General features: G+C 44.4%; 1 protein-coding gene across 2 annotated transcripts; it reads right to left on the reverse strand.

The window, feature by feature from the left end:
- Positions 1–920: 920 nt before the first annotated feature.
- ZNF543 (zinc finger protein 543) lies at positions 921–24,087 on the reverse strand. 2 transcript variants are annotated; one of them, XM_073015861.1, is made up of 4 exons: positions 23,718–24,087; positions 20,824–20,950; positions 17,899–17,985; positions 921–16,290 (listed from the first exon to the last, which is right to left on the reverse strand). In XM_073015861.1, the coding sequence occupies exons 1-4, from the start codon at positions 23,733–23,735 to the stop codon at positions 14,729–14,731; spliced, it is 1,794 nt and encodes a 597-aa protein (XP_072871962.1). In that variant the 5' UTR covers positions 23,736–24,087; the 3' UTR covers positions 921–14,728. The 2 variants fall into 2 exon arrangements, with proteins under 2 accessions (XP_072871962.1, XP_072871960.1); XM_073015859.1 differs by lacking the exon at positions 17,899–17,985.
- Between the last annotated feature and the right edge of the window lie 837 nt (positions 24,088–24,924).

A 24,924-nucleotide genomic window follows, 5' to 3' on the forward strand; every position in this document is an offset into this window, starting at 1 on the left:
CCATATCACTGTTACAATCTCTAGGGTGTATTTTCCTTTGCATCAGATTCAAATTTTGTTTCTATAGCACAGAAAAACTATAGTCACAATATAAATTGTCTCCATTCACATCCAGTATACAGTGACTCATGGATGTAGTGGAAGGATATGGTGAAGTTACTGAAGAAATAAGTGCAAACCTAGATTTCTATTCACAGCAATAGTGTTTTTCAAGAAAGAGTATAAAATAAGACCATATGAAGTAAAAAATGAAAATTTTAGGTAAGAAGGTAAAATATAACCCAAAGGTTATATTTAAGGCAAAAGAAAAGTGATTCCAGGTAGAAGATCTGCATGATATAAGGAATGCATCTGTGGATCAATACAATTATTCATTATCTGTATAAAACATGAACAATATCCCCTTGTTGAGTAGAACAACAGAATTACTATGCCTCAATACCACTACATGATAACCTGCCTTATATTATCCAAGAGGAGGGTAAAGGTATTAATAACTCTATACCCTGATGTGTTAAATACATGTGCAATAATTTTCAGCTTAAAGACTAACAAAATGAGTGTATACATTCCAAATTAAAAGGAAAATTAATATTAATAATCTATACATGTTTTTAAAAGAAAGCACAAGAAACAAAACTGAAGAAAAGTTAAGCACAAAATAAGAAGATGCATTTAAGCCCAAATATATTAGCTATCACATGAAAAGAACATGGAATAAATTATTGAATAAGTAGACAGTAATTTTTGATGAGTTAAAAATATCCAGTAATAATTGGTTCATAGCTTACATATCTAAGGTATAAGGTCATATAAATATATTAAGTCGAAGTCTAGAAAATACATACCTGTAATTATTAAACACAAACACACAAAAAATGCAGATTTGTATCTGACACATAGAAATAAGGGAGAAAACATCAGCAGGAAAACATACTTTATCATTTTAAACATGAATTCAAATTACATAAAACAATTTTAGTATAATGAGAATAAAGGGTTAAATCTCTAAACAGACCAGTCTGCTTTAATATTCATTATCTCAGTAATAATATCAAAAAGGCAGCCGTAACATTGGTACAGTTCTGTTGGATTCACACATCACGATGAACACATTTGGCCTGATAAATCCATATAACGTAACAGACACCAATTGTAGCACGTTTTAGCACAAACAGAATATGAACAAAACTGAGAACAGATAGCCAGGACCATCAAAAATCTCTTTAACTTGGCTGGGCGCGGTGGCTCATGCGTGTAATCCCAGCACTTTGGGAGGCCGAGGCGGGTGGATCACGAGGTCAGGAGATCGAGAGCATCCTGGCTAATATGGTGAAACCCCATCTCTACTAAAAATACAAAAAATTAGCTGGGCGTGGAGGTGAGCGCCTGTAGTCCCAGCTACTCGGGAGGCTGAGGCAGGAGAATGGAGTCAACCCGGGAGGCGGAGCTTGCAGTGAGCTGAGATCTGGCCACTGCACTCCAGTCTGGGCTCTACAGCAAGACTCTGTCTCAAAAAAAAAATAAAATAAAATAAATAAATAAATAAATAAATAAATAAATAAGGCAAAAAATTAATAGAATATTTAAACTTAGAGATAATTCAAGACTACACCTTAGATATTCCCCTAGACCTGTCCAAAAAAAAAAAAAAGAATGATATATAAAGAAAACATGCAAGAAAATAATACAAAATTTGAACTTCCTTTATAGTAAATGAAAACATAGGGAAGGGGGTACAGATTTAGGAAAGACAACCATACATCTGACATATAATTTTATATACTGAAAATATTAATTTTGCAAAGAGAAAGGTGTACAGAGCCATGTGGGGTTTGCACGGAACTCATGGGGAGACACTGGCTGCCACAATTTAGGAAGACTAACAGAAAACCTCATCTGACATTCCTTTAATCGGTGTGGATGAATGGTTTCCCCCCAAAACTGGCAATGACAAGGCTAGAAAATACTGGGCATCTGAGAAACTGGATCCTCCAGAGATTTTAGTTCACTGAGGGATGGGAAGAGGTCTGAGAGGTCTGTAGGGTGAAGGTTTTTCCCAGAACTTCCAAACAGCCTGGGTCACCTCAGAAAATGTCGGACTAATGTCCAACCTAGGTTTAGAGCTTTGCATGGTGAGTGCCACAGAATGGGGCAAAAAGAGGGAGAAGATATTTCAGAAAATGAGTATGAAGTGACAATCTACAGAAGAGAGAGAGGAAAGTGTGAAAATTGGGTGTTCATTAATAGAAATAATTTCTTACTTTTGATATTCTATGGCAGTAAACTGTGAGATGATTAATGGAGTACAGGGAGTTTATCGAGATATGCACTCAGGATGCACAGGAGTGAAAATGAGGCAGTGAGATGGAAGAGCGGGCACAATAAAACTTTATTAGTGGCCAGGCACGGTGACTCACACCTGTAATCCCAGGTTGCAGTGAGTGAGATCGTGCCACTGCACTACAGCCTGGTGACAGAGCAAGACTCTGTCTCAAAAAAAAAAAAAAAAAAAAATACAAACACAAACCCTCCATCCCTAACACCTTGGTGACTATGTTTATATCCCTAGAGTGCAAGGATTGGGATGGCTGAGGACTGAGCCTGGTTAACCTTAACTAGTAGGTTCCCCTCCCCTCTTCTGCAGTGGGTTTCTTTTTATAGGTTCTGACATGGGACATAAATATCCATTCGCTTTGCCCGCTCCAGTAATTTCGTGCCCTTGTTCTATATATACTTGTCACTGATCTGCGATGCTTCCGAACAAGGAGATAAGCCATTTCCCACAAAAATACACATATATCTTTACTTCAGGGCACTTCTCCCAACACAAAGGTAATGCCCACTTGTACTGGTCCAACTTCAGGCCACGGAGAGGGTCTCTCTACATTACAACCACTCAAGGCAGGATGTCATGTATCAGTCTATTCGCAGCTTACTCCAAACATCAGGATAATCCGTCTATAAATAAGGCTGAGGTTTTTTTTCCCTATTTTTCAGCCAACCAAAAGTACAAGAGTCTGATTCCATTTTTTTTTTTCTTTTTTTAAAGACAGAGTCTCACTGTGTCGCCCACGCTGGAGTGCAGTGGCACATTCTCGGCTCACTGCAGCCTCCGCCTCCGGGTTTAAGCGATTCTTGTGCCTCAGCCTCCCGAGTAGCCGGGACTACAGGCACGCACCACCATGACCAGCTAAGTTTTTGTATTTTAGTAGAGACAGAGTTTTGCTACATTGGCCAAGCTTTTTTTTTTTTTTTTTTGAGACGGAGTCTAGCTCTGTCACCCAGGCTGGAGTGCAGTGGCATGATCTCAACTCACTGCAAGCTCCACCTCCTGGGTTTACATCATTCTCCTGCCTCAGCCTCCTGAGTAGCTGGGACTACAGGTGCCTGCCACCACGCCCGGCTAATTTTTTTTTTTGTACTTTTAGTAGAGACGAGGTTTCACCATGTTAGCCAGGATGGTCTCGATCTCCTGACCTCGTGATCTGCTCGTCTCGGCCTCCCAAAGTGCTGGGATTACAGACGTGAGCCACCGTGCCTGTCTTGAACTCCTGGCCTGAAGCAGTCCTTCCTCCTTGGTCTCCCAAAGTGCTGGGATTACAGGTGTGAGCCACCGTGCCTGGCCTCTGACTCCATTTTTTTTTTTTTTTTTTTTTTGAGACGGAGTCTTGCTCTGTGCCCCAGGCTGGAGTGCAGTGGCGCGATCTCGGCTCACTGCAAGCTCCGCCTCCCGGGTTTACGCCATTCTCCTGCCTCAGCCTCCCGAGTAGCTGGGACTACAGGCGCCCGCCACTGCGCCCGGCTAATTTTCTTGTATTTTTAGTAGAGACGGGGTTTCACTGTGTTAGCCAGGATGGTCTCGATCTCCTGACCTCGTGATCCGCCCGTCTCGGCCTCCCAAAGTGCTGGGATTACAGGCTTGAGCCACCGCGCCCGGCCAATCTGACTCCATTTTTTATATGTGACATTTGACTGTTGCCAGTTTAAAAGCTCCACCTCCCCTTTGGCCCACTTTTAAACAACCTGATTAAAAGAGCCTACATGCTCCCTCCCTTTGCACAGCAGCAGAGTCAAACTCCCACCCCCACCCAGTAGCAAGGCAGGAGGAAGCAGTGCAAGGCAATGCCGGTTGGCATTAGACTTTCACTTCCAGGATACCTCATCTCAAGGCAAGTAGTGAGAGTTGTTAGCACTCCACTCCCTGCAGCCCTCTCCAAAGACAGATCAAGAGCACAAAACTTAAAAGAAGAGAGCTTCAAGGACATTTGGAACAGTTAAAATAGAGACCTAACATTTGGAACAATTAAAATAAAGACCCCACTCAGTTTTTCTGAGTTGCAAAAAGCGGGAAGGGAGTGGGCATAAAAATATTTGAAGAAATAAAGGCCAAACATTTCCCAAATTTGGCAGAAGGCATACACCTAAAGCCTTGAAAACCTGAACAATCACGAAACAGGATAAACACAAAAAAATTCCACACCAGGGCACATCATAATCGCATTTCTGAAGACTAAAGACAAACATTTTAAAAGCAGCTAGAAAGAAATGACACATTAGTAAAGGAGAACAACAGTTCAAATGGAAGCAGATTTCTCATTTAAAACCAGAGGCCACAGGAATTGCTGCAATGTTTTTCAAGTTTTCCAAAAGAAAAGACTTGTCAACCATGAATCCTATACCACACAAAAAATTTCCTTCAAGAATCAATAAATAAAGATATTCTCAGATAAAATAAAAAAAGAATATTTGTCACAAGTAGACTTGTTCTAAAAGAATGGCTACAGGAAGTTCTCTACACGCAAAGAAAATGGTAGAAGGAGGCTTCAAGATGGAAGAACAATGGAAAGGGTACGAAATACAGGCCAAGAGACTATTCTTGTCCTTTCAACAAAGTTTGACATTATGACATAGGACTAGAGATTTCAAATAAATAGGTTTGACAACAGAAGCAGAAATTATAACATCATTCAATATGGTGCACAGCACGTGGAGGGCAAACGCTTAAGACAATTGTATTAAAAGAATAATGGGGCCGGGCGCAGTGGCTCACGCCTGTAATGCCAGCACTTTGGGAGGCCGAGGTGGGCAGATCATGAGCTCAGGAGATCAAGATCATCCTGGCCAACATGGTGAAACCCCATTTCTACTAAAAATACAAAAATTAGCTGGGTGTAGTGGCAAGCACCTGTAGTCCCAGTTACTGGGAGGCTGAGGCAGGAGAATCTCTTGAATCTGGGAGGTGGAAGTTGCAGTGAGCTGAGATTGCACCACTGTGCTCCAGCCGGTGACAGAACGAGACTCCATCTCAAAAAAAAAAAAAAAAAAAAAAAAAAGAGTATAAGGACATCTAATAAAAGTAACATTTCTACAAATCACTCAAATTGCTGTAATGTTGACAACCAGCAGATTGTGACTAAGTTACATAAAAGCATTTAATACATAAAGTAACCACTAAAATAATTATACCAAGAAATACACTAAAAAAACACCCCACTATATTAAAGATGAGCTTGCTGTTAAATTAGGAATTTAAAAAACACTACAGACAAATCAAAACTGAATTCTTAAAATTGTACAGGTATCCAGAAAAAGGCAAGAAAATAAAATATGCCCAAAATCAAACCAAACCAAAACAGAAAAAAAAAAAAAAAAAAAAAAAAAAGGAAAAAGAGGCCAGGCGTGGTGGCCTACGCCTGTAAACCCAGCACTTTGGGAGGCCGAGGTGGGCGGATCACCTGAGGTCAAGAGTTCAAGACCTGCCTAGCCAACATGGCGAAACCCATCTCTACTAAAAAATACAAAAATTAGCCAGGCGTGGTGGCACATGCCTGTCATCCCAGCTACTCAGGAGGCTGAGGCAGGAGAATTGCTTGAACCCAGGAAGTGGAGGTTGCAGTGAGCCAAGATCACACCACTGTACTGGAGCCTGGGCAACAGAGCAAGACTCTGTCTCAAGAAAAAAAAAAAAAAAAAGAAAAACAAAGGAAAAAAATGATAGATTTAGCGCAACATGTATCAATAGCCACTTTAAAGATAAATGGTTTAATATACCAAGTAAGAGAGATTTTCAAAGTGAAAAGAAAAAGAGCAAGACCCAACTATATATTGTCTACATAAAATTTACTGCAAATATAATGATGTAGGCAGGTTGAAAATAAAAGAAATGGACAAAGATAAGCCATGCAAACATTAACTTTTTCTTTTCTTTTTTTTTGAGATGGGGTCTTTGCTCTGTCACCCAGGCTGGAGTACAGTGGCACCATCTTGGCTCACTGCAAGCTCCACCTCCCGAGTTCATGCCATTCTCCTGCCTCAGCCTCCTGAGTAGCTGGGACTACAGGCACCTGCCACCACGCCCGGCTAATTTTTTGTATTTTTAGTAGAGACGGGGTTTCACCATGTTAGCCAGGATGGTCTCGATCTCCTGACCTAGTGATCCGCCCGCCTCGGCCTCCCAAAGTGCTGGGATTACAGATGTAAGCCACCGCGCTGGGCCTCAAACGTTAACTTTTAACAATGCAGCAGTTATATCTTGTATTAGTATAAGAGAAAATATACTTCAGAGCTCAGAAAATCAAAATGGTCAAAGAAGAAAGTTTCATAATGATAAGAGGGTCAATACATGAAGAATATATAATAATCATAAATGCATATGCACCGAACAAGAGAACATTCAAATATATGAAGGAAAAAGTGATAGAACTGAAAGGACAAATTAAAAATTCCACAATTATAGTTGGAGACTTCTTTTAGCATTCTTCTTTTAGCAAAATATTAGACAAAAAATAAGGAAAATATAGAAAGTCTGAATAACATCATTAATCAACAGGATCCATAAACACAGAATATTTTACCAAACAACACCAGAATATACATCCTTTTTACAAGTACCTGCGGAATACTCAATAAGCATGTTGTTTATGGGTTTCTTGTTTATGGGCCCAAAACAAACTTCAACAAATACAAATGTTTTCAAATTAAATGAGCTTGTTCTCAGGCCAAATGTGAAACTAAAAATAACAAAATGATAACAGGAATATTTTAAATACTTGGGAATGAAAGAGCACACTTCTTTTTTTCTTTTTCTTTTTCTTTTCTTTTCTTTTTTTGAGACGGAATCTTGCTCTGTCGCCCGGCTGGAGTGCAGTGGTGCGATCTCAGCTCACTGCACCCTCCACCTCCCGGGTTCAAGCGATTCTTCTGTCTCAGCCTTCCGAGTAGCTGGGATTACAGAAGCATACCAGCACGCCCAGCTAATTTTTGTATTTTTAGTAGAGATGGGGTTTCACCATGTTGGCCAGGATGGTCTCCGTCTCTTGACCTCGTGATCTGCCTGCCTCAGCCTCCCAAAGTGCTAGGGTTACAGGCATGAGCCACCGCGCCTGGCTGAAAGAGCACACTTTAAATAACCCATGTATCACAGATAATTCCTTAAATGGAATCAAGAAATAGTTAAGCTGAATGAAAATATAATTACAATATAGGAAAATGTAAGATGGAGATCAAACAGTGCTGAGTTTAGCTTATAAAACTACATGCTTACATTAGAATAAAGTAATGATAATCTAAGCTCCCACCTCAAGAAACTACAAACAGCAATAAACAACCAAAACAAGCAGAAAAAGAAAATAATGATGATCAGAATAGAAATCAAAGACAGAACACATAGAAAATCAATGACACAGAAAACTGGTTCTTTGAAATAGTCAATAAAATTTATAAACATCTAAGATGAACAACGATAAAGAAAGAAGACACATAACCACTATTAGGAATAAAACAAAGGATACAACTACAGAACCTTCTGTCATGAAGGGAATAATAAGGGAATGCTTCAAATAAATAACTCCACAAATTTAAATTAGAAAACTTAGATTAAATGAAACAATTTCTCAAAAAGAATAGTCTATCAAAACCCACCCCATATGAAATACTTGGAGTACCTATTAAGTTGACTGACTATGTAATTCAAATCTTCCACAAGAGAAACCTCCAGACTTAAATGGTTTCACCGAAAAATTCTATCAAATACTTAAAAGAAATGACACCAATTCTACCAAATGTCATGCAAATAAAACCGGGGTGGCACTGGAAGAAAACTTCTCAATTTATTTTGGGAGGCCAGTATTAGTCCAAACACCAAAATCAGATAAATAAAACTACTGACCAGTATTGCTCATTGTCGTGGTCCCCAACTCCCCTGTTTTCTGTGTCCTGACCTAGAAAATGCAAGGTGCCTCGACAGCTCTGTGACCCCAGACCAATTGTGTGTCTTCCCTGCAGGCTTAAATGTAAGCTAGGGAATGGAATGCCCAGGCACTGACAAAGTTACATTGTTGCCCGAAATACTGAGCGATCCAACATGTTGCTAAGCATGTAGAAACTGGCCCTGCATCTGAGCCAAGTTCCTTACACCCTCAAATACTCTTTATAACCCAAACTTCTCATCGCAGACATACGCAAGTAGAGCTTTTTGTTTGTTTGCTGTCCAACACAAGGACACACTGCAGCCCCCCAACCCCATATGAAAGTTCCTCCAAGAAATGATTTGAACTGATTACCCTGGTGTTTTATGCTCCTTTCTTTGGAATTCCAACAGGTCTTATCTCAGGACTTTTTGAAACAGTCCCTTGTGGGAACCCCTCTGCCACTTTTGGGGAAATTCCAGCCACATTATTTGGCCAGATGGAATACTCATGATTTCAGATACAAAATTTCTCAGTAAAATACTAGCAAATGGAATGTTGTAATTAAAAGAAATCATATTCCAATTAGCCAGGCGTGGTGGCACGTGACTGCAGTCCAAGCTATTTGGGAGGCTGAAGCAGGAGAATCGCTTGAACCTGGGAAGCGGAGGTTGCAGCGAGCTGAGATTGTGCCACTGTACTCCAGCCTGGTTGACAGAGGGAGACTTCATCTCAAAAAAAAAAAAAAGAAAAAAATTATAATCTATGACCTGATGGGGTTTATTCCAGGAGTGCAAGGCTGGCCTACATTCAAAAATCGGCTGGGCACGGTGGCTCACGCCTGTAATTCCAGTACTTTGGGAGGCTGAGGTGGGCGGATCCCTTGAGGTTGGGAGTTCGAGACTAGCCTGGCCAACATGGTGAAACCCCACCTCTACTAAAAATACAAAAATTAGCTGGGCATGGTGGTGTACGCCTATAGTTTCAGCTACTCGGGAGGCTGAGGCAAGAGAATTACTTGAACCTGGGAGGCGGAGGTTGCAGTGAGCTGAGATTATATCACTGCACTCCAGCCTTGGTGAAAGAGTGAGACTTGGTCTTAAAAAAACAACAAAGGCCGGGCGCGGTGGCTCAAGCCTGTAATCCCAGCACTTTGGGAGGCCGAGACGGGCGGATCACGAGGTCAGGAGATCGAGACCATCCTGGCTAACAAGGTGAAACCCCGTCTCTACTAAAACAATACAAAAAACTAGCCGGGCGAGGTGGCGGGCGCCTGTAGTCCCAGGTACTCGGGAGGCTGAGGCAGGAGAATGGCGTAAACCCGGGAGGAGGAGCTTGCAGTGAGCTGAGATCCGGCCACCGCACTCCAGCCCGGGTGACAGAGCAAGACTCCGTCTCAAAAAAAAAAAAAAAAAAAAAAAAAAAAAAACAACAAAAATTTCTAAAATCAGTTAAAGCAATCCATCCTAACAGGCTAAAGAAGAAAAATTACATGATCATATCAATTGAAGGGGGAAAACCATTTGGCAAATTAAATGCCCATTCACAATAAAAGCCCTCAGCAACTCAGAAGGGAGACTTTCTAAAGAACACGTACATAAAAGTCTACAGGTATCATACTTCACGATCTACACAGAATGCTTTCTCCCAAACATCAAGAAAAAGGCAAGTACGTCCTCTTTCACCACTTCTATTCAAAATCACACTGGAAGTTCCAGTTAGTGCAATAAACACAAGAAAAGGAAATAAAAGTAATATAGATTGGGAAGGTGAAGTAAGATGTTTGGGCCAGGAGTGGTGGCTCATGCCTATAATTCCAGCACTTTGGGAGGCTGAGGCAGGAGACTCACTTGAGCTCAGGAGTTTGAGACCAGTCTGGCAACATGGTGAAACCTCATCTCTACAAAATATACAAAAATTAGTTGGGTATAGTGGAGTGTGCCGGTAATCCCAGCTACTCAAGAGGCTGAGGGTAAAAAGTGCTTGAACCCGAGAAGCAGAGGTTGCAGTGAGCCAAGATGGCACCACTGTACTCCAGCTTAGGTGACAGAGCAAGAGTCTCAAAAAAAGAGAAATAAGAAATAAGATGTTTGCTAATAACATTAATATTTATAAGAAAGAAAATCCTAAGAAAGCTATCAAAAAATATTGCTAGAACTACTGACTTCAGCAAAGTCACAGTATACATACAAAAATTATAATTTATATATTTCTCTATAATTTGCAAGTACCAAGTGCAAACTGAAATTTAAAACTCAATACAGGCTGGGCGCGGTGGCTCACGCCTGTAATCCCAGCACTTTGGGAGGCTGAGACGGGCGGATTACGGGGTCAGGAGATCGAGACCATCCTGGCTAACACGGTGAAACCCCGTCTCTACTAAAAATACAAAAAATGAGCCGGGCGTGGTGGCGGGTGCCTATAGTCCCAGCTACATGGGAGGCTGAGGCAGGAGAATGGCGTGAACCCGGGAGGCGGAGCTTGCAGTGAGCCGAGATTGTGCCACTGCACTCCAGCCTGGGCGACAGAGCGAGACCCATCTCAAAAAAATAAAAAATAAAAATAAAACTCAATACAACATATAATGGCCCCCTAAGAAACTGTCTAGATTTGTAAAATGTGTTCATAATCTATAAGCTGGAACATTACAAACGCTTATGAAATAAATCAAGAAGAACCTCAATAAACAGAGGGACGTGCCATATTCATGAACTGCAAGACTCAACAAGATGTCAATTCCCACCAAAATGATCTTTAGATTTAAGGTAATTTATATCAAAATCCCAGCAACATATTTCATAGAGACAAACATGCAATATATATGCAAAGCCAAAGGAAAAAACTGATATGAAAGCCAAATCAATTTTTATTTTTTATTTTTATTATTTATTTTTTGAGACAGAGTCTTGTTCTGTCACCCAGGCTGGAGCGCAGTGGCACCATCTCGGCTCAATGCAACCTCCGCCTCCCGGGTTCAAACAATTCTTCTGCCTCAGCCTCCCAAGCAGCTGGGATTACAAGCACCTGCCACCTTGCCTGGCTAGGTTTTGTAATTTTTTAAGAGATGAGGTTTCACCATGTTGGCCAGGCTGGTCTTGAACTTATGACCTCACGTGATCTGCCCACCTCGGCCTCCGAAAGTGTTGGGATTACAGGCATGAGTCACCGCGCCCGGCCTCAAATCAATTTTTTTTTTTTTTTTTTGAGATGGAGTCTGGCTCTGTCGCCCAGGCTGGAGTGCACTGGCCGGATCTCAGCTCACTGCAAGCTCCACCTCCCGGGTTCACGCCATTCTCCTGCCTCAGCCTCCCGAGTAGCTGGGACTACAGGCGCCCGCCACCTCGCCCGGCTAGTTTTTTTGTATTTTTTAGTAGAGACGGGGTTTCACCGTGTTCGCCAGGATGGTCTCGATCTCCTGACCTCGTGATCCGCCCGTCTCGGCCTCCCAAAGTGCTGGGATTACAGGCTTGAGCCACCGTGCCCGGCCAAATCAATTTTTAAAAAGAACAAAGAGTGAGGAATAAGTTTACCCTATTTTAAAATTTACTAGCTAGCAACAGTAATCAAAATAGAGTGGTACTGGCATAGGTTTAGGCTCAAAGACTAGTGGCATAACATAGAGAACCCAGAAATATACCAATATGAATATACTTAAATAACTTTTTGCTACCATGTAAAAGCTGTTCAATAGACACAGAATAGTCTTTTCAACAAACGGAGCTTAAAAAAATTCATGGGCAACAACAAAAGACACTCAACTACGGTTCATACTGTAATACGAACATTAACATGGATCAGATTCAAATGTAGAAGATAAGATTTGTAAGAGGAAATACGATAGAAAATATTAAGGACCTAAAACCTGGTGTGGAGTTCTTAGACATGACATAAAAAGGACAAGGAGGGCCGGGCGCAGTGGCCCACGCCTATAATCCCAATACTTTCGAAGGCTGAGGCAGGCAGATCACAAGGTCAAGAGATGGAGACCATCCTGGCCAACATGGTGAAATCCCATCTCTACTAAAAATACAAAAATTAGCTGGGTGTGGTGGCACGCACCCGTAGTCCCAGCTACTTGGGAGGCTGAGGCAGGAGAATCACTTGAACCCAGAAGGCAAAGGCTGCAGCGAGCTGAGATCTCGCCACTGCACTCCAGCCTGGACAACAGAGCGAGACTCCATCTCAATTAAAAAAAAAAAGGACCGGCCAGGTGCGGTGGCTCACGCCTGTAATCCCAGCACTTTGGGAGGTCGAGGCGGGCGGATCACAAGGTCAGGAGATCGAGACCACGGTGAAACCCCGTCTCTACTAAAAATACAAAAAATTAGCCGGGCGCGGTTGCGGCGCCTGTAGTCCCAGCTACTCGGAGGCTGAGGCAGGAGAATGGTGGGAACCCGGGAGGCGGAGCTTGCAGTGAGCTGAGATCCGGCCACTGCACTCCAGCCTGGGCGACAGAGCGAGACTCTGTCTCAAAAAGAAAAAAAAAAAAAGGACCAAGAGAGGTCTTCAAAATAATGACATGAATTAATGCAATACAAAATGGTTTTGCCTATAACAGAAAACTATGCATGTGGTCATTAAAAGACTCTGAGGGCTGCGCGCAGTGCCTCACGCCTGTAATCCCAGCACTTTGGGAGGCCAAGGCACGCGATTACCTGTCAGGAGTTTGAGACCAGCCTGACCAAAACGGAGAAACCCCATCTCTACTAAAAATAAAAAATTAGCCGGGCGTGGTGGCACATGCCTGTAATCCCAGCTACTCGGGGAAGCTGAGGCAGGAGAATTGCTTGAACCCAGGAGGCAGAGGTTGCAGTGAGCCAAGATTGTGCCATTGCACTCCAGCCTGAGTAACAAGAGCAAAACTCTGTCTCAAAAAAAAAAAAAAAAAAAAAAAAAAAGAAAAGGCTCTGAAGAGGGAAGTCCCACTAGGACACCCCTCTCTCTCATAGCAGAGAGCTAGTCTCCTTTTTTTTTTTTTTTTGAGACAGCGTCTCGCTTTGTCCCCTAGGCTGGAGTGAGTGGCATGATCTCGGCTCACTGCAAGCTTCGCCTCCCAGGTTCACCCCGTTCTCATGCCTCAGCCTCCAGAGCAGCCGGCCCCGCCACCGCGCCCGGCTAATTTTTTGTATTTTTAGTAGAGACAGGGTTTCACCGAGTTAGCCAGGATGATTTCAATCTCCTGACCTCGTGATCCGCCTGCCTCGGCCTCCCAAAGTGCTGGGATTACAGGCGTGAGCCACCACGCCCGGCCTCCTTTCTCTTTCTTTTGCCTATTAAACTTCTGCTCCTAAACCAAGTAAGTAAATAAATAAATAAGGCTTTGAGGAGTTCAAAGTGAATACATGATTATTTTTACTACTGTACAATATACATTTTTAATATGAGGTAATACTATCACATGTGGCTCAAAATGTAGTCTTAAAAATGTTATCAAAAAGGAATTCCAAAATGCTCTAAATGTATATCATTTTAATCAAGCCTAAGTCCATGGTGACAACTGTGAAAGTCACACATATCTACATATATGCATGCTGGCTTATGTGTTAAAATTCCAGTTAAAGAGAATTTTCACACACTGTTTAAAAAGATTAAAAATGACATTCCTTCTATGTGTTTGTTTTTCTGAGATTATCACGATCTTTTAAATGAATTCAGCTACATACTGTATTTTCTGGGGGCCTTAATCTGACCTTTAGAAAACTGAGGTGGACCTAACTCTCTCAAAGGAGAGGTAAAGAAGCTGAGAAACCACAATCATAGGAAAAAAACTAAGATGCCCAGGATTACTCTGTGCACGAACAATTACACTATCATCCCTATCCCAGGAAAACTTTAAAAAAAAAAAAAAAAGTAAACCCACATCAAGAAACAGTGTGTGTATTGGGTAAAGACATCTGGTGAAACAGTTTTTTTAAACAAGCATCTGAAGTGGACAATGTGTCCAAACATATGTACTTCCTTATCTCCTTATAAAAGTGTTTCATAACTCAAGCCTCCATATTTTTTATAAAGATGTATGCTCCTACACCTCAAGAGTGAAGAATGTTGCAGGACTAGGCAAGCTTTCACCAAATGTTTTCAAACCCTCGTTCGTCTCACTGTTCAGACACTGGGCAGCAGTGAACGTACACAGAGGAAAAATAAAGGGGATGAGATTTTTTGTTTCTGAAACATTTCCCTCTCCCAAATAAAATAAAAAAGGGATGACAAATTGCCATAGGCTTGTCAGACAAGTCTAAAAGAAGCTGTGTTTTATTCCTCTTCCCTATATCTCCTTCTCCTTTGTTTAAATATCCCTGAGATAATATGTCACTGTAAATTAAGAAGAAAGATGTGGCTGAAGGTTTTCCTAAGTGCATAGTAACCACTGGGTCTCTCTCATGGGTGAATTCTCAGATGGAGAATAAGACCCCAGGCTGCTTCAATTTCTAACATGATTGTTCAGATGACAAATGATAATCTATGACAGGTTTTCTCAAAGACAGGATGCTTATGAAGTTTCTCTTCATTATGAATGGCCAGATGGTAAGATGTTCCTTTCACCACAGATTTTCTTCAGTGGTGATATTCAAAAACTCTTTCCCTAATAAAAGTTCGTGGATGTTGACTGAAGTCTGTGCAGTCATAAAAGGTCTTCCCACATCTGTCACCATGGTAGGGTTTCTCCCAGTATGAATCCGTTGATGATGTGTGAGGGAGGAGCTGCGATTAAAAGCCTTTCCACACTCACTGCATTCATACGGCTTCTCTCCAGTGTGAATGATGGCGTGTCGAATAAGGTTTGCACTCCGGCAAAAGGCCTTCCCACACTGGATGCATTCATAGGGTTTCTCTCCAGTGTGAATCTGTTGGTGCCTCGTAAGGTGTGAGCTGCGGTTGAAGGCTTTCCCACACTCCACGCACTCATAGGGTTTCTCTCCAGTGTGGATGCTGAAGTGTCGAATGAGGTCTGCCCTATCACTAAAGGCTTTTCCACATTCTTTGCATTCATAGGGTTTTTCTCCAGTGTGAGTCCTTTTATGCAAGACAAAAGTGGAGTAGTGGGTGAAGGCCTTTCCACATTCACTGCATTCATAAGGCTTCTCCCCAGTGTGAATCCGCTGGTGCTGCTTGAGGTGTGACCGGCGGTTGAAGGCCTTCCCACACTCCATGCACTTATACGGCTTCTCCCCGGTGTGGATGATGTGGTGCTGAATGAGGTCTGCACTCTCACAAAAGGCTTTTCCACACTCGTTGCATTCGAAGGGTTTCACTCCAGTGTGAATCTGCTGGTGCCACGTGAGGTATGACCGGCGGTTGAAGGCCTTCCCACACTCAATGCACTCGTAGGGCTTCTCTCCCGTGTGGATGATGTAGTGTCGAATGAAACCTGGCCTATCTCGAAAGGCTTTGCCACACTCTTTGCACACAAAGGGTTTTTCTCCAGTGTGGCTCCTGTTATGCAAGACGAAAGTGGAACGGTGGGTGAAGGCCTTTCCGCATTCACTGCACTTGTAAGGCTTCTCTCCACTGTGAATCCGCTGGTGCCGTGTGAGGTGTGACCTGCGGTTAAAAGCCTTTCCACACTCCATGCACTTATAGGGCTTCTCCCCGGTGTGGATGATGTGGTGCTGAAGAAGATGAGTGCTCTTGCTAAAGGTTTTCCCACACTCTGTGCATTCATAGGGCTTCACTCGAGAGTGAATCCGTTCATGTTGAACAAGGAGGGAATTCTTTTTAAACACTTTCCCGCATTCCTCACATTTATAGGAATTTTTCTCTTCACGAATCAAGGAATCTGTAACTGGTCCATGTGAATCCCATTCATAGAGATCATCTTCTGTTGAAACTTGTTTTTGTGTAATCCTTGTACATATACCATCATCTGACCCCAAACCATCACGTTCAGAACTCATTTTCTCCAGGAGCTTCTCCCCCTGGGAGTCTATCCCTACTTTCGAGTGGACTTCTTGCATTTCAGATGGCCCATCTTGATCCTTGGCTTGCCCTAAATGGGAGTCCTTTGAGACTCCCTGTGTCAGTCGTTCCTGGAGTAAGACTTCCTCAGGCAAGGCCAGGTGGAAAAAGGTAGGCTCTGTGGTCTTGGGTTTTGTGTTGTCACCTGGAAGGAATACAATACACAAAAAGGCTTATTAGAGATGGCATTATAGAAGAAACAAAGGCCAGGGACAGTGGTTCATGCCTGTAATCCCAGCACTTTGGGAGGCTGAGGCAGGTGGATCACCTAAGGTCAGGAGTTTGAGAACAGTCTGACCAAAATGGAGAAACCCCGTCTCTACTAAAAATACAAAATTAGCCGGGCATGGTGGCACATGCCTGTAATCCCAGCTACCCGGGAGGCTGAGGTAGGAGAACCACTTGAACCCGGGAGACGGAGGTTGTAGCGAGCTGAGATCGTGCCATTGTACTCCTGCCAGGGCAACAGTGAGAGACTCCATCTCAGGGGAAAAAAAAAAATTGGGCCAAAAATAGAGTCTGCCTTATAGGACTATAGTGAAGATGAAGTGAAACACTACATATACTATGTCTGGCAGAGAGCAAGGCACTGAGTAAAAAATAAATACATGTTAGTCATAATTTTTTATTATAGGTTAGTGAAGTATATACATCTGGGACCTAACTTGGAAGTACTTAAATTTAAGATGTGGCCGGGCGCGGTGGCTCAAGCCTGTAATCCCAGCACTTTGGGAGGCCGAGACGGGCGGATCACGAGGTCAGGAGATCGAGACCATCCTGGCTAACACGGTGAAACCCCGTCTCTACTAAAAAATACAAAAAACTAGCCGGGCGAGGTGGCGGGCGCCTGTAGTCCCGGCTACTCGGGAGGCTGAGGCAGGAGAATGGCGTAAACCCGGGAGGCGGAGCTTGCAGTGAGCCGAGATCCGGCCACTGCACTCCAGCCTGGGTGATAGAGCGAGACTCCGTCTCCAAAAAAAAAAAAAAAAAAAAAAAAAAAAATTTAAGATGTAAGAGGCCAGGCTTGGTGGCTCAGCATTTTCGAAGGCTGAGGCAGGAGAGCTTGAGCCCAGGTGTTTGAGACCTGCCTCAGCAACATAACAAGACCATCTCAATAAAAAATTTTAAATACTCAGCCAGGCATGGTGCACATGCCTATAGTCTCAGCTACCCGGGAGGCTGAGGTGGCAGAATCCCTTGAGCCCAGGAGGTTGAGGCTGCCATGAGCTATGATCACACCACCGTACTCCAGCCTGAGTGAGAGAGTGAGACCCTGTCTGAGGAAAAAAAAAAACAAAAAAAAGAGGCTCCATGGATCCCAAGCACCCAGAGAGACCACAATAAGACTGCCCGCAAAATTCAGAGGCAGTGTTCACTTTTCCATGTGCAAGCTGCCATGATCCCCACCTTCCCAGCTGCTGGCTCCTACCTGGATAGGAGCTTTGTGAGAGGTCTTTCTTTTTTTTTTTTTTTTTTTGAGACGGAGTCTCGCTCTGTAGCCCAGGCTGGAGTGCAGTGGCCGGATCTCAGCTCACTGCAAGCTCCGCCTCCCGGGTTCACGCCATTCTCCGGCCTCAGCCTCCCGAGTAGCTGGGACTACAGGTGCCCGCCACCTCGCCTGGCTAGTTTTTTGTATTTCTTAGTAGAGACGGGGTTTCACCGTGTTAGCCAGGATGGTCTCGATCTCCTGACCTCGTGATCCGCCCGTCTCGGCCTCCCAAAGTGCTGGGATTACAGGCTTGAGCCACCGCGCCCGGCCAAGAGAGGTCTTTCTTAACAATCCATAGCTCCTCTCTGCAATCCAACTGGTAGATCAGCTCTGGTTCGAACAAAGGACAGCCTGTGCATGGAGAACGAAAGAGGACACAGGGAGTTAGGTTAGAAGAAAGAAACCTCTCAATCTGTTCTGGGACTTCAGGATGGGGAAGACCATGGAATGAAGCTATTCTCAGCTAAGCAAAGAAAATGTTAAACTGTGACCATAAAACAACTACAAAAACCCCAACTGGCTGGGCACAGTGGGTCATGCTTGTAATCCCAGCACTTTGGCAGGCCAAGGCAGGTGGATCACCTGAGGTCAGGAGTTCAAGATCAGCTTGCCCAACATGGTGAAACCCCATCTCTACTAAAAATACAAAAAATTAGCCAGGTGTGGTGGCGGGCGCCTGTAATCCCAGCTACTCGGGAGGGTGAACCAGGGAGGCGGAGGTTGCAGTGAGCTGAGATCACGCCACTGCACTCCAGCCTGGGCAACAAGAGCGAAACTCCGTTTCAAAAAAAAAAAAAAAAACAACAACAACAACAAAAAACCATCTTCATTAGGCCCCAAAGACTGTAAGCAGTAGTGCTGGCTGTGTGACAGTACCAATTACTTTTAATCTCCATCCTACAAAAATCTCAACCCTGTTCAGACAAATTTTCTGAAGGGATTTTATAATTAGTCCCCATGGCAGGTAGAAAAGCCCTGGTCTCCATCATCTTGCAAATGGCAACCCTGATCATCTGTACTCTGAGGTAGGCAGGTGACCTATACCAGCCACTCCAAAGAGAGAGAAAGCCTTCATTCCAGGAAGGGCTAAATGAGGGAGGCTGCCACTCCTGCTGCCATGCAGCATCCTGGGAATTCTGTGAGGGAACCTGCCTAAAAACCTTACCAAGAGAAGAGAGCAAAGAGGCTGGGCACAGGGGCTCACGCTTGTAATCTCAACACTTTAGGAGTCTGAGACCAGCCTGGGCAACATGGTGAAACCCCATCTCTACTAAAAATGCAAAAATTAGCTGCACGTGGTGTCATGCACCTGTGGTCTCAGCTACTTAGCAGACTGAGGTAGGAGGATTACTTGAGCCCAGAAGGCCGAGGTTGCAATGAGCTGAGATCGCATCGCTGCACTCCAGCCTGGGTTACAGAGTGAGACCCTGTCTCCAAAAAATAAAAAAGAAAGTGGGAGCAAAGAAAGACAACTGGCTTGACACCCACCAACCCAGAAGCCAGCCTTACCACTAAGCTTATTCTGTGAGATAATATATTTCCTTCAGGGTTAATACTGTATGAGCTGATCTGCACATATAGCCCAAAACTTTTCAACATATAAGGGGGTAAAATACATAAGTACTCTATAGAGAAGTTAATGGCAAGGCAGTAGGACCCACAAAAACACAAGGTGGGATTCATCAATCATCTCTAAGCAAATGTTCACTCATTTTTGCTATGTGCCTGGCACTGAGTTCAATGACAGTGAAGTGGAAAAGGTGAATCAGACCTTCCTTCAGCTTTTTCAGGATCATGCTCACCACCACCTCAGGGCCTTTGCACACGCCGGCCTGCCTACTTAGGATACTACTTGTTCCTCTCTCCTGTTCCTTCTAATTAACTCACTCTTTGGGTCTCAGCTCAAATGTCACTTCTTGGAGAGACTTTCCTGCTGTGGCTCTCGAATCCAAGTTGTTAATCAATATGCCACCCTGCCATAGAACTTTACTCCTAATAGTAAGTCAATAACTGATATTTATACAATGTAACTATAACCTAGCAAATATGCCAAGCAATTTAAATGCATTGTATTTTATAAACACTGAATTAAATTTAGGCATTAGTTTAGAAAAGAAATAACATATTTGAGATAATGAATCTCCATTCAGGAGAAAGGTAAGTTTCTTCACTGATCTAAGGCTTTTTTTTACATTCTAAGCAAAGCATTACATTGCTACTCCTATGGGCCCAGCATGAAAAATTCAATTTTAGGATTTCTTCACAGGATGCACATTAAGAATGTACTGCAATCAGGACCACATTATAGATGAAGAAATCGAGGTTCAGGCAGAGAAACTGATTGCCAAAATCTGGGAAATGGCGAATGGCCAAGCTAAAATGGATACCTGAGTTGAGTCATCAAAAGCATCTGGCCAATTTAACCACAGAACTATACAAAGTTGTTCCAAAAAATGCTGAGTCCAAGTGTGATCCTGCTGATTATGAGGATAATAATTTAGAGAGCAGTAACAACACTGACAGCAACAGGGGTCACAACTGCTAACCTGCACCCACCTACCACAACACACTGTACTGAACCATTTGCCCTCACACTAGCCCTATGAAATAAATACTATATTGCCCCCCCCCCCCCCTTTTTTTCAGATGGAGTCTCTCTCACACTGTCGCCGGGGCTGGAGTGCAGTGATGCGATCTCGGCTCACTGCAGCCTCCGCCTCCCGGGTTCAAGTGATTCTCCTGCCTCAGCCTCCCGAGTAGCTGGGATTACAGGCACCCGCCACCACACCCGGCTAATTTTTTGTACTTTTAGTAGAGACGGGGTTTCACCATGTTGCCCAGGGTGGTCTCAAACTCCTGACCTCCTGATTTATCCGCCGTGGCCTCCCAAAGTGCTGGGATTACAGGAGTGAGCCACTGTGCCTGGCCTGGCCCTTTTTATTCATGAGAAAAATTGAGGCACAGAGGGATTCATTAACTTGCCCAGGAACACAAGGATCATAAGCAGTGGAGATGGGAGTGGACTCCTGGACACCAGACCCTGGTCTCCCAAGTGCTACACTCAGAGCAAATGCTGAACACCCCTGTGTGGTGCCAGAAGCCTCAGAACAAGTAGGCTGTGGAGGAGAGAGGGGAATATGAGTAGGAGAACTCAATCCTAAGTGAGGACTGGATCAGAAGGGGCCTTACCCAGAGACATGAGAAGCCCATAGGTCTCCAGCATCACCTCCTGATACAAGGTTCTCTGGGCTGCATCCAACTGTCCCCACTCCTCCTGGGTGAATGTCACAGCCACATCCTCAAAGGTCACAGACACCTGGAAAATTAAACAGAGATAGTAGTGTTTTCCTTGGAACTGTGGAATACAATTAGAACTTGTCACTCCAGCACTGCAAAAGATGCACAGTGACGCAAGAATCCAATCACCAAGCATCTCCAGAGGGCCATGATCTGTGCCAGGCATAAGGGGAATGTGGACACTGCCTTGGATAAATTACAGCAGTGTCGGCCAGGCGCAGTGGCTCACGCCTGTAATCCCAGCACTTTGGGAGGCTGAGACGGGCAGATTACGAGGTCAGGAGATCGAGATCATCCTGGCTAACATGGTGAAACCCCGTCTCTACTAAAAATACAAAAAAAATTAGCTGGGCGTAGTGGCGGGCACCTGTAGTCCCAGCTACTCAGGAGGCTGAGGCAGGAGAACGGCGTGAACCCGTAAGGGAGAGCTTGCAGTGAGCCAAGATTGTGCCACTGCACTCCAGCCTGGGTGACAGAGCGAGACTCCGTCTCAAAAAAAAAAAAAAAAAAAAAATTACAGCAGTGAAGAGAGAGAAGCTACGCAGGAAGACACTTGACACAGAAATAAGGTTGGGACAATCCTAAGTGGAGTGAGAGGCACAGACAGTCAGTGTGCTGGGACATCAGAGGAATGGGAAAGAATAATAACAAACAATAACACCAGTAGCAGTAATAACAACAGCACCTGAGTCTTACTGATCCTGCCTGTGAGCCTGCCTCATGCTAATGGTTTTACATGCCATGGTCAAGTGACTAAAAGTCCCCAGCTCAGGAGCCAGACTCCTGAGGTTTAAAACCAAATTCCTGAAATCAACACAAGCCTGCTAAGTGACCTTGGAAATCTCATTTCATTTATCTGAGCTTTGATGTCCAGGTCAATACAGCAGGGTTTTCCACTTCACCAAGAATAGTCAAAAGAGCTGAAGAAAAGCTGTAAAGGAAACATTAAGGCAAAGGGCCACAGCCCCTGAGTTCACCAACATCATCTCCACGTCACACTCAGAGACTTGAGGTCCAGGACCTCTACTAGTCTACCCAAAGTCACATGTCTTATCAGAAGAAACAGAATTTGAACCCAGGGCCCTATGGTCTATATGCTCATCATGCAACCTGACACTCCTTCATTAGCAAAGTTAATGCACAGTTAATGAGGATGGGAAACATTGAAATACATCCATTTGAGGCATTCTGAAAATATTTTCAGGTTTTTTTTTTTTTTTTTTTTGAGACAGGGTCTATTTTGCCCAGGCTGGGTTTGAACTCATGGTCCTCCTGCCTTAGCCTCCCAAGCTGGAACTACAGACACATGCCACTGTGCTGGCGTTAGCCACTTGAAAATATTTTCATGGACATGGGCAGAGCAGCATAGTCATAATCACCTACCTCACAGAAGAGTCACCTGAGGTGGTGGCACCTGCCTCAAAAGTGGCAGGGCCTGGACCTGCATCTGCTTCCTTGGAGACTACTTCTGGGCCTCACAGATGCCCATTCTCACAGGAAGAATCCACAACAAGCTATCACTACCTTTTCCTGTTTGAGTCCTACCAGCAAGTATCCCTGAGGTCAGGTTACTTCAGGAGCAAGGAACAAGAGTCAGAACATGGGCCCCTGACTGGCTATGATGTCTGTCCTGGCTAAGGAGGAAGGCACATCTAGCAAAAGACCACAAAATCTTGTGTCCCAAGAGTATAGGAGAAAACCACTCAGGAAACCACTGCGGAAGCCACACGGGTCCCCTTAAACCACCAATATACCATTTTTTTTCTTTTTTAGTCCACACAGTTCCACTAGTATGAAATGCCATGACTCCCATTACCCAAGACCACCTGCTAGAAGGAGGCCTGCTCACCTTGCAAAGTTTACTTTAGGTATCATCCCAGGCCTCCCTAACCATTGCGGGCAAAGAAGAGGGTAAAAACACAGGCTGTGACGGTAGACATACCAGTTGTTCGTTTCTGATACTTAAGAACTACAGTGATGTAAGGCAGGTAATTGAACCTGTGTGAGCCTCAAGCTGCTCTTGTGTAAAACAGTGATGACAAGAGAACCTAATTCTAAGGAGTTCAGGATTAAATGAGCTGAGGGTTAAATAATGCCTGCCAATTAGCCTTGATGATTGGACTCTTGATGATCAGCTGTCACTCTTTGCAATTATTTCTTTTCTCTTTGTTCACATAATATCCTAGACAAACTCAAACAGCAAGCTTTTTAAATATCGTCAGATTCCCTATACAAAAATGCCAGACTCTGGGCAAGTGTGTAACGCGCCACTTCAACCGGAATTGCCAAAAAAGGCACCTCCAAATAGGTGACATTTGGACAGAGGCCAGAAGGATGTGAGAGGAAGGCCCTGCGAAGTTATAGGGGCAGTGTTCGAGGTAAAGGGAAGTGCAAAGAGAAAGGCTGGAAAATGGAAGAGGACTGCACGGTCAGGTTGGTGACTCTGAACAGCAAAGGACCAGGGAAAAATGGAGAGACAAGGTCAGGGGTGGTTGGCCAGGTGGATGGGGTAGGGGCTGGCAGGCAGCAGAGGAGGCTGGATTTAGGGGAAGTGTGATTAGAGACCTGGAAGGAAGCATCATTCATACTTCTACCAAGGACTGAGCACCTGTCGGAGGCCAACACTGTTGCAGGACTGCGGATAAAAGAAGTGACAAGCTACGGCCACTTCTCTTAAATAAACGACGGCGACAAAGAAAAATCCCGTGGCTGTCTTGGCTTCCGCCTGCCCAGGAGGCCTCCAGAAGTAGCAGAGCAGCAGCAAGGCCGAAACCTCGTCCACTCACCTGCGCCGAGGCTGCCATCCTGGGACCCTGCAGCCCTAGCGGGGCCCGGGAATGCCGCGGCTCAGTCGACCCCAACCCTTCTCTGTCCTGGGTGGGGCGACCTCGGCTGACTTTCGCACTCAGAGCCTCAGTTTCCCCAGAGAAAAATGCGCACAAAGCGGGCGCAGCGTCGGGGCTGAGGAGACGGAGGGCGGCTGTGGAGGCCTAGGCCCCGGCTGGAGCCGGCGGAACACCCCGTTAGGGAACAAGTGGGGGGTCAGGCTCCCGCCAAGACGCGGAGAAGGGGCGTAACAGCCTCATTACCCTTCCCTACTCAGGCCTCTGGGCGCGCCCACCCAGCGGTCCAAGCCCCACACTGTTTCAGCGCCAACCCGGCTCACGGAGATGACGTCACGCCAAGAAGCGGAAGTCCCGCCTTCGCCGCCCGGGCCCGCAGAAAATGCCCCTGTCCCTGTCGTGGGCCCAGAGTCTCCGGCGGACGCAAGGGACGACGCCTTCTGAGTAAGGCAGTTTTTTCCTCACATCTACCGGGTGTGGGAACTCACCAAGCACAGCTGACTCCATGTAAGTGCGCACAAAGACCCCCGCGGCGTCTTAGGGCCGCCGCTTTACTACGGGCACAAGTCGGAGGGTCGAAAGGTCCTTTCTAGCTTAGGAAAATTGAGGTCAGGAGGCGGGGATATTCGCCCCGATTCAGATCATGGGCTGGGCCCAGAACTTCTGGCTCACTTTCCCTCTTTTAGGGAGGTAGCTCATGTAATCTCAGTGCTTTGGGATGCCAACACAAAATAATTGCTTGACGTCAGGAGTTTGAGACCAGCCTGGGCAATATAGTAAGATCTTACTTATATCTATTAAAAAAAAAAAAAAAAAGAGCAAGGCATGATGGCATACACGTGTAGTCCCAGACAGTGGTCAATGGGAGGCTGAAACAAGAGGATTGCTTGAGCTCAGGAGTTTGAGGTTATGGAGAGAGATGATGAGAGAAAACACACCACATAAAGACACTGAGATGCCATCTTATACTGATCAGAATGGCTATTATTAAAAAGTAAAAAACCAACAGATGGTGTGGATGCAGGGAAAAGGGAATGCTTATACACTATTGGTGGGCATGTAAATTAGTACAGCCTCTATGGAAAACAGTATGGAGACTTATCAAATAACTAAAAATAGAACTGTAATTTGATCTGGCAATTCCACTATT

This window comes from Chlorocebus sabaeus, chromosome 6, assembly GCF_047675955.1.
Source record: "Chlorocebus sabaeus isolate Y175 chromosome 6, mChlSab1.0.hap1, whole genome shotgun sequence".
Lineage (NCBI taxonomy): Eukaryota > Metazoa > Chordata > Mammalia > Primates > Cercopithecidae > Chlorocebus > Chlorocebus sabaeus.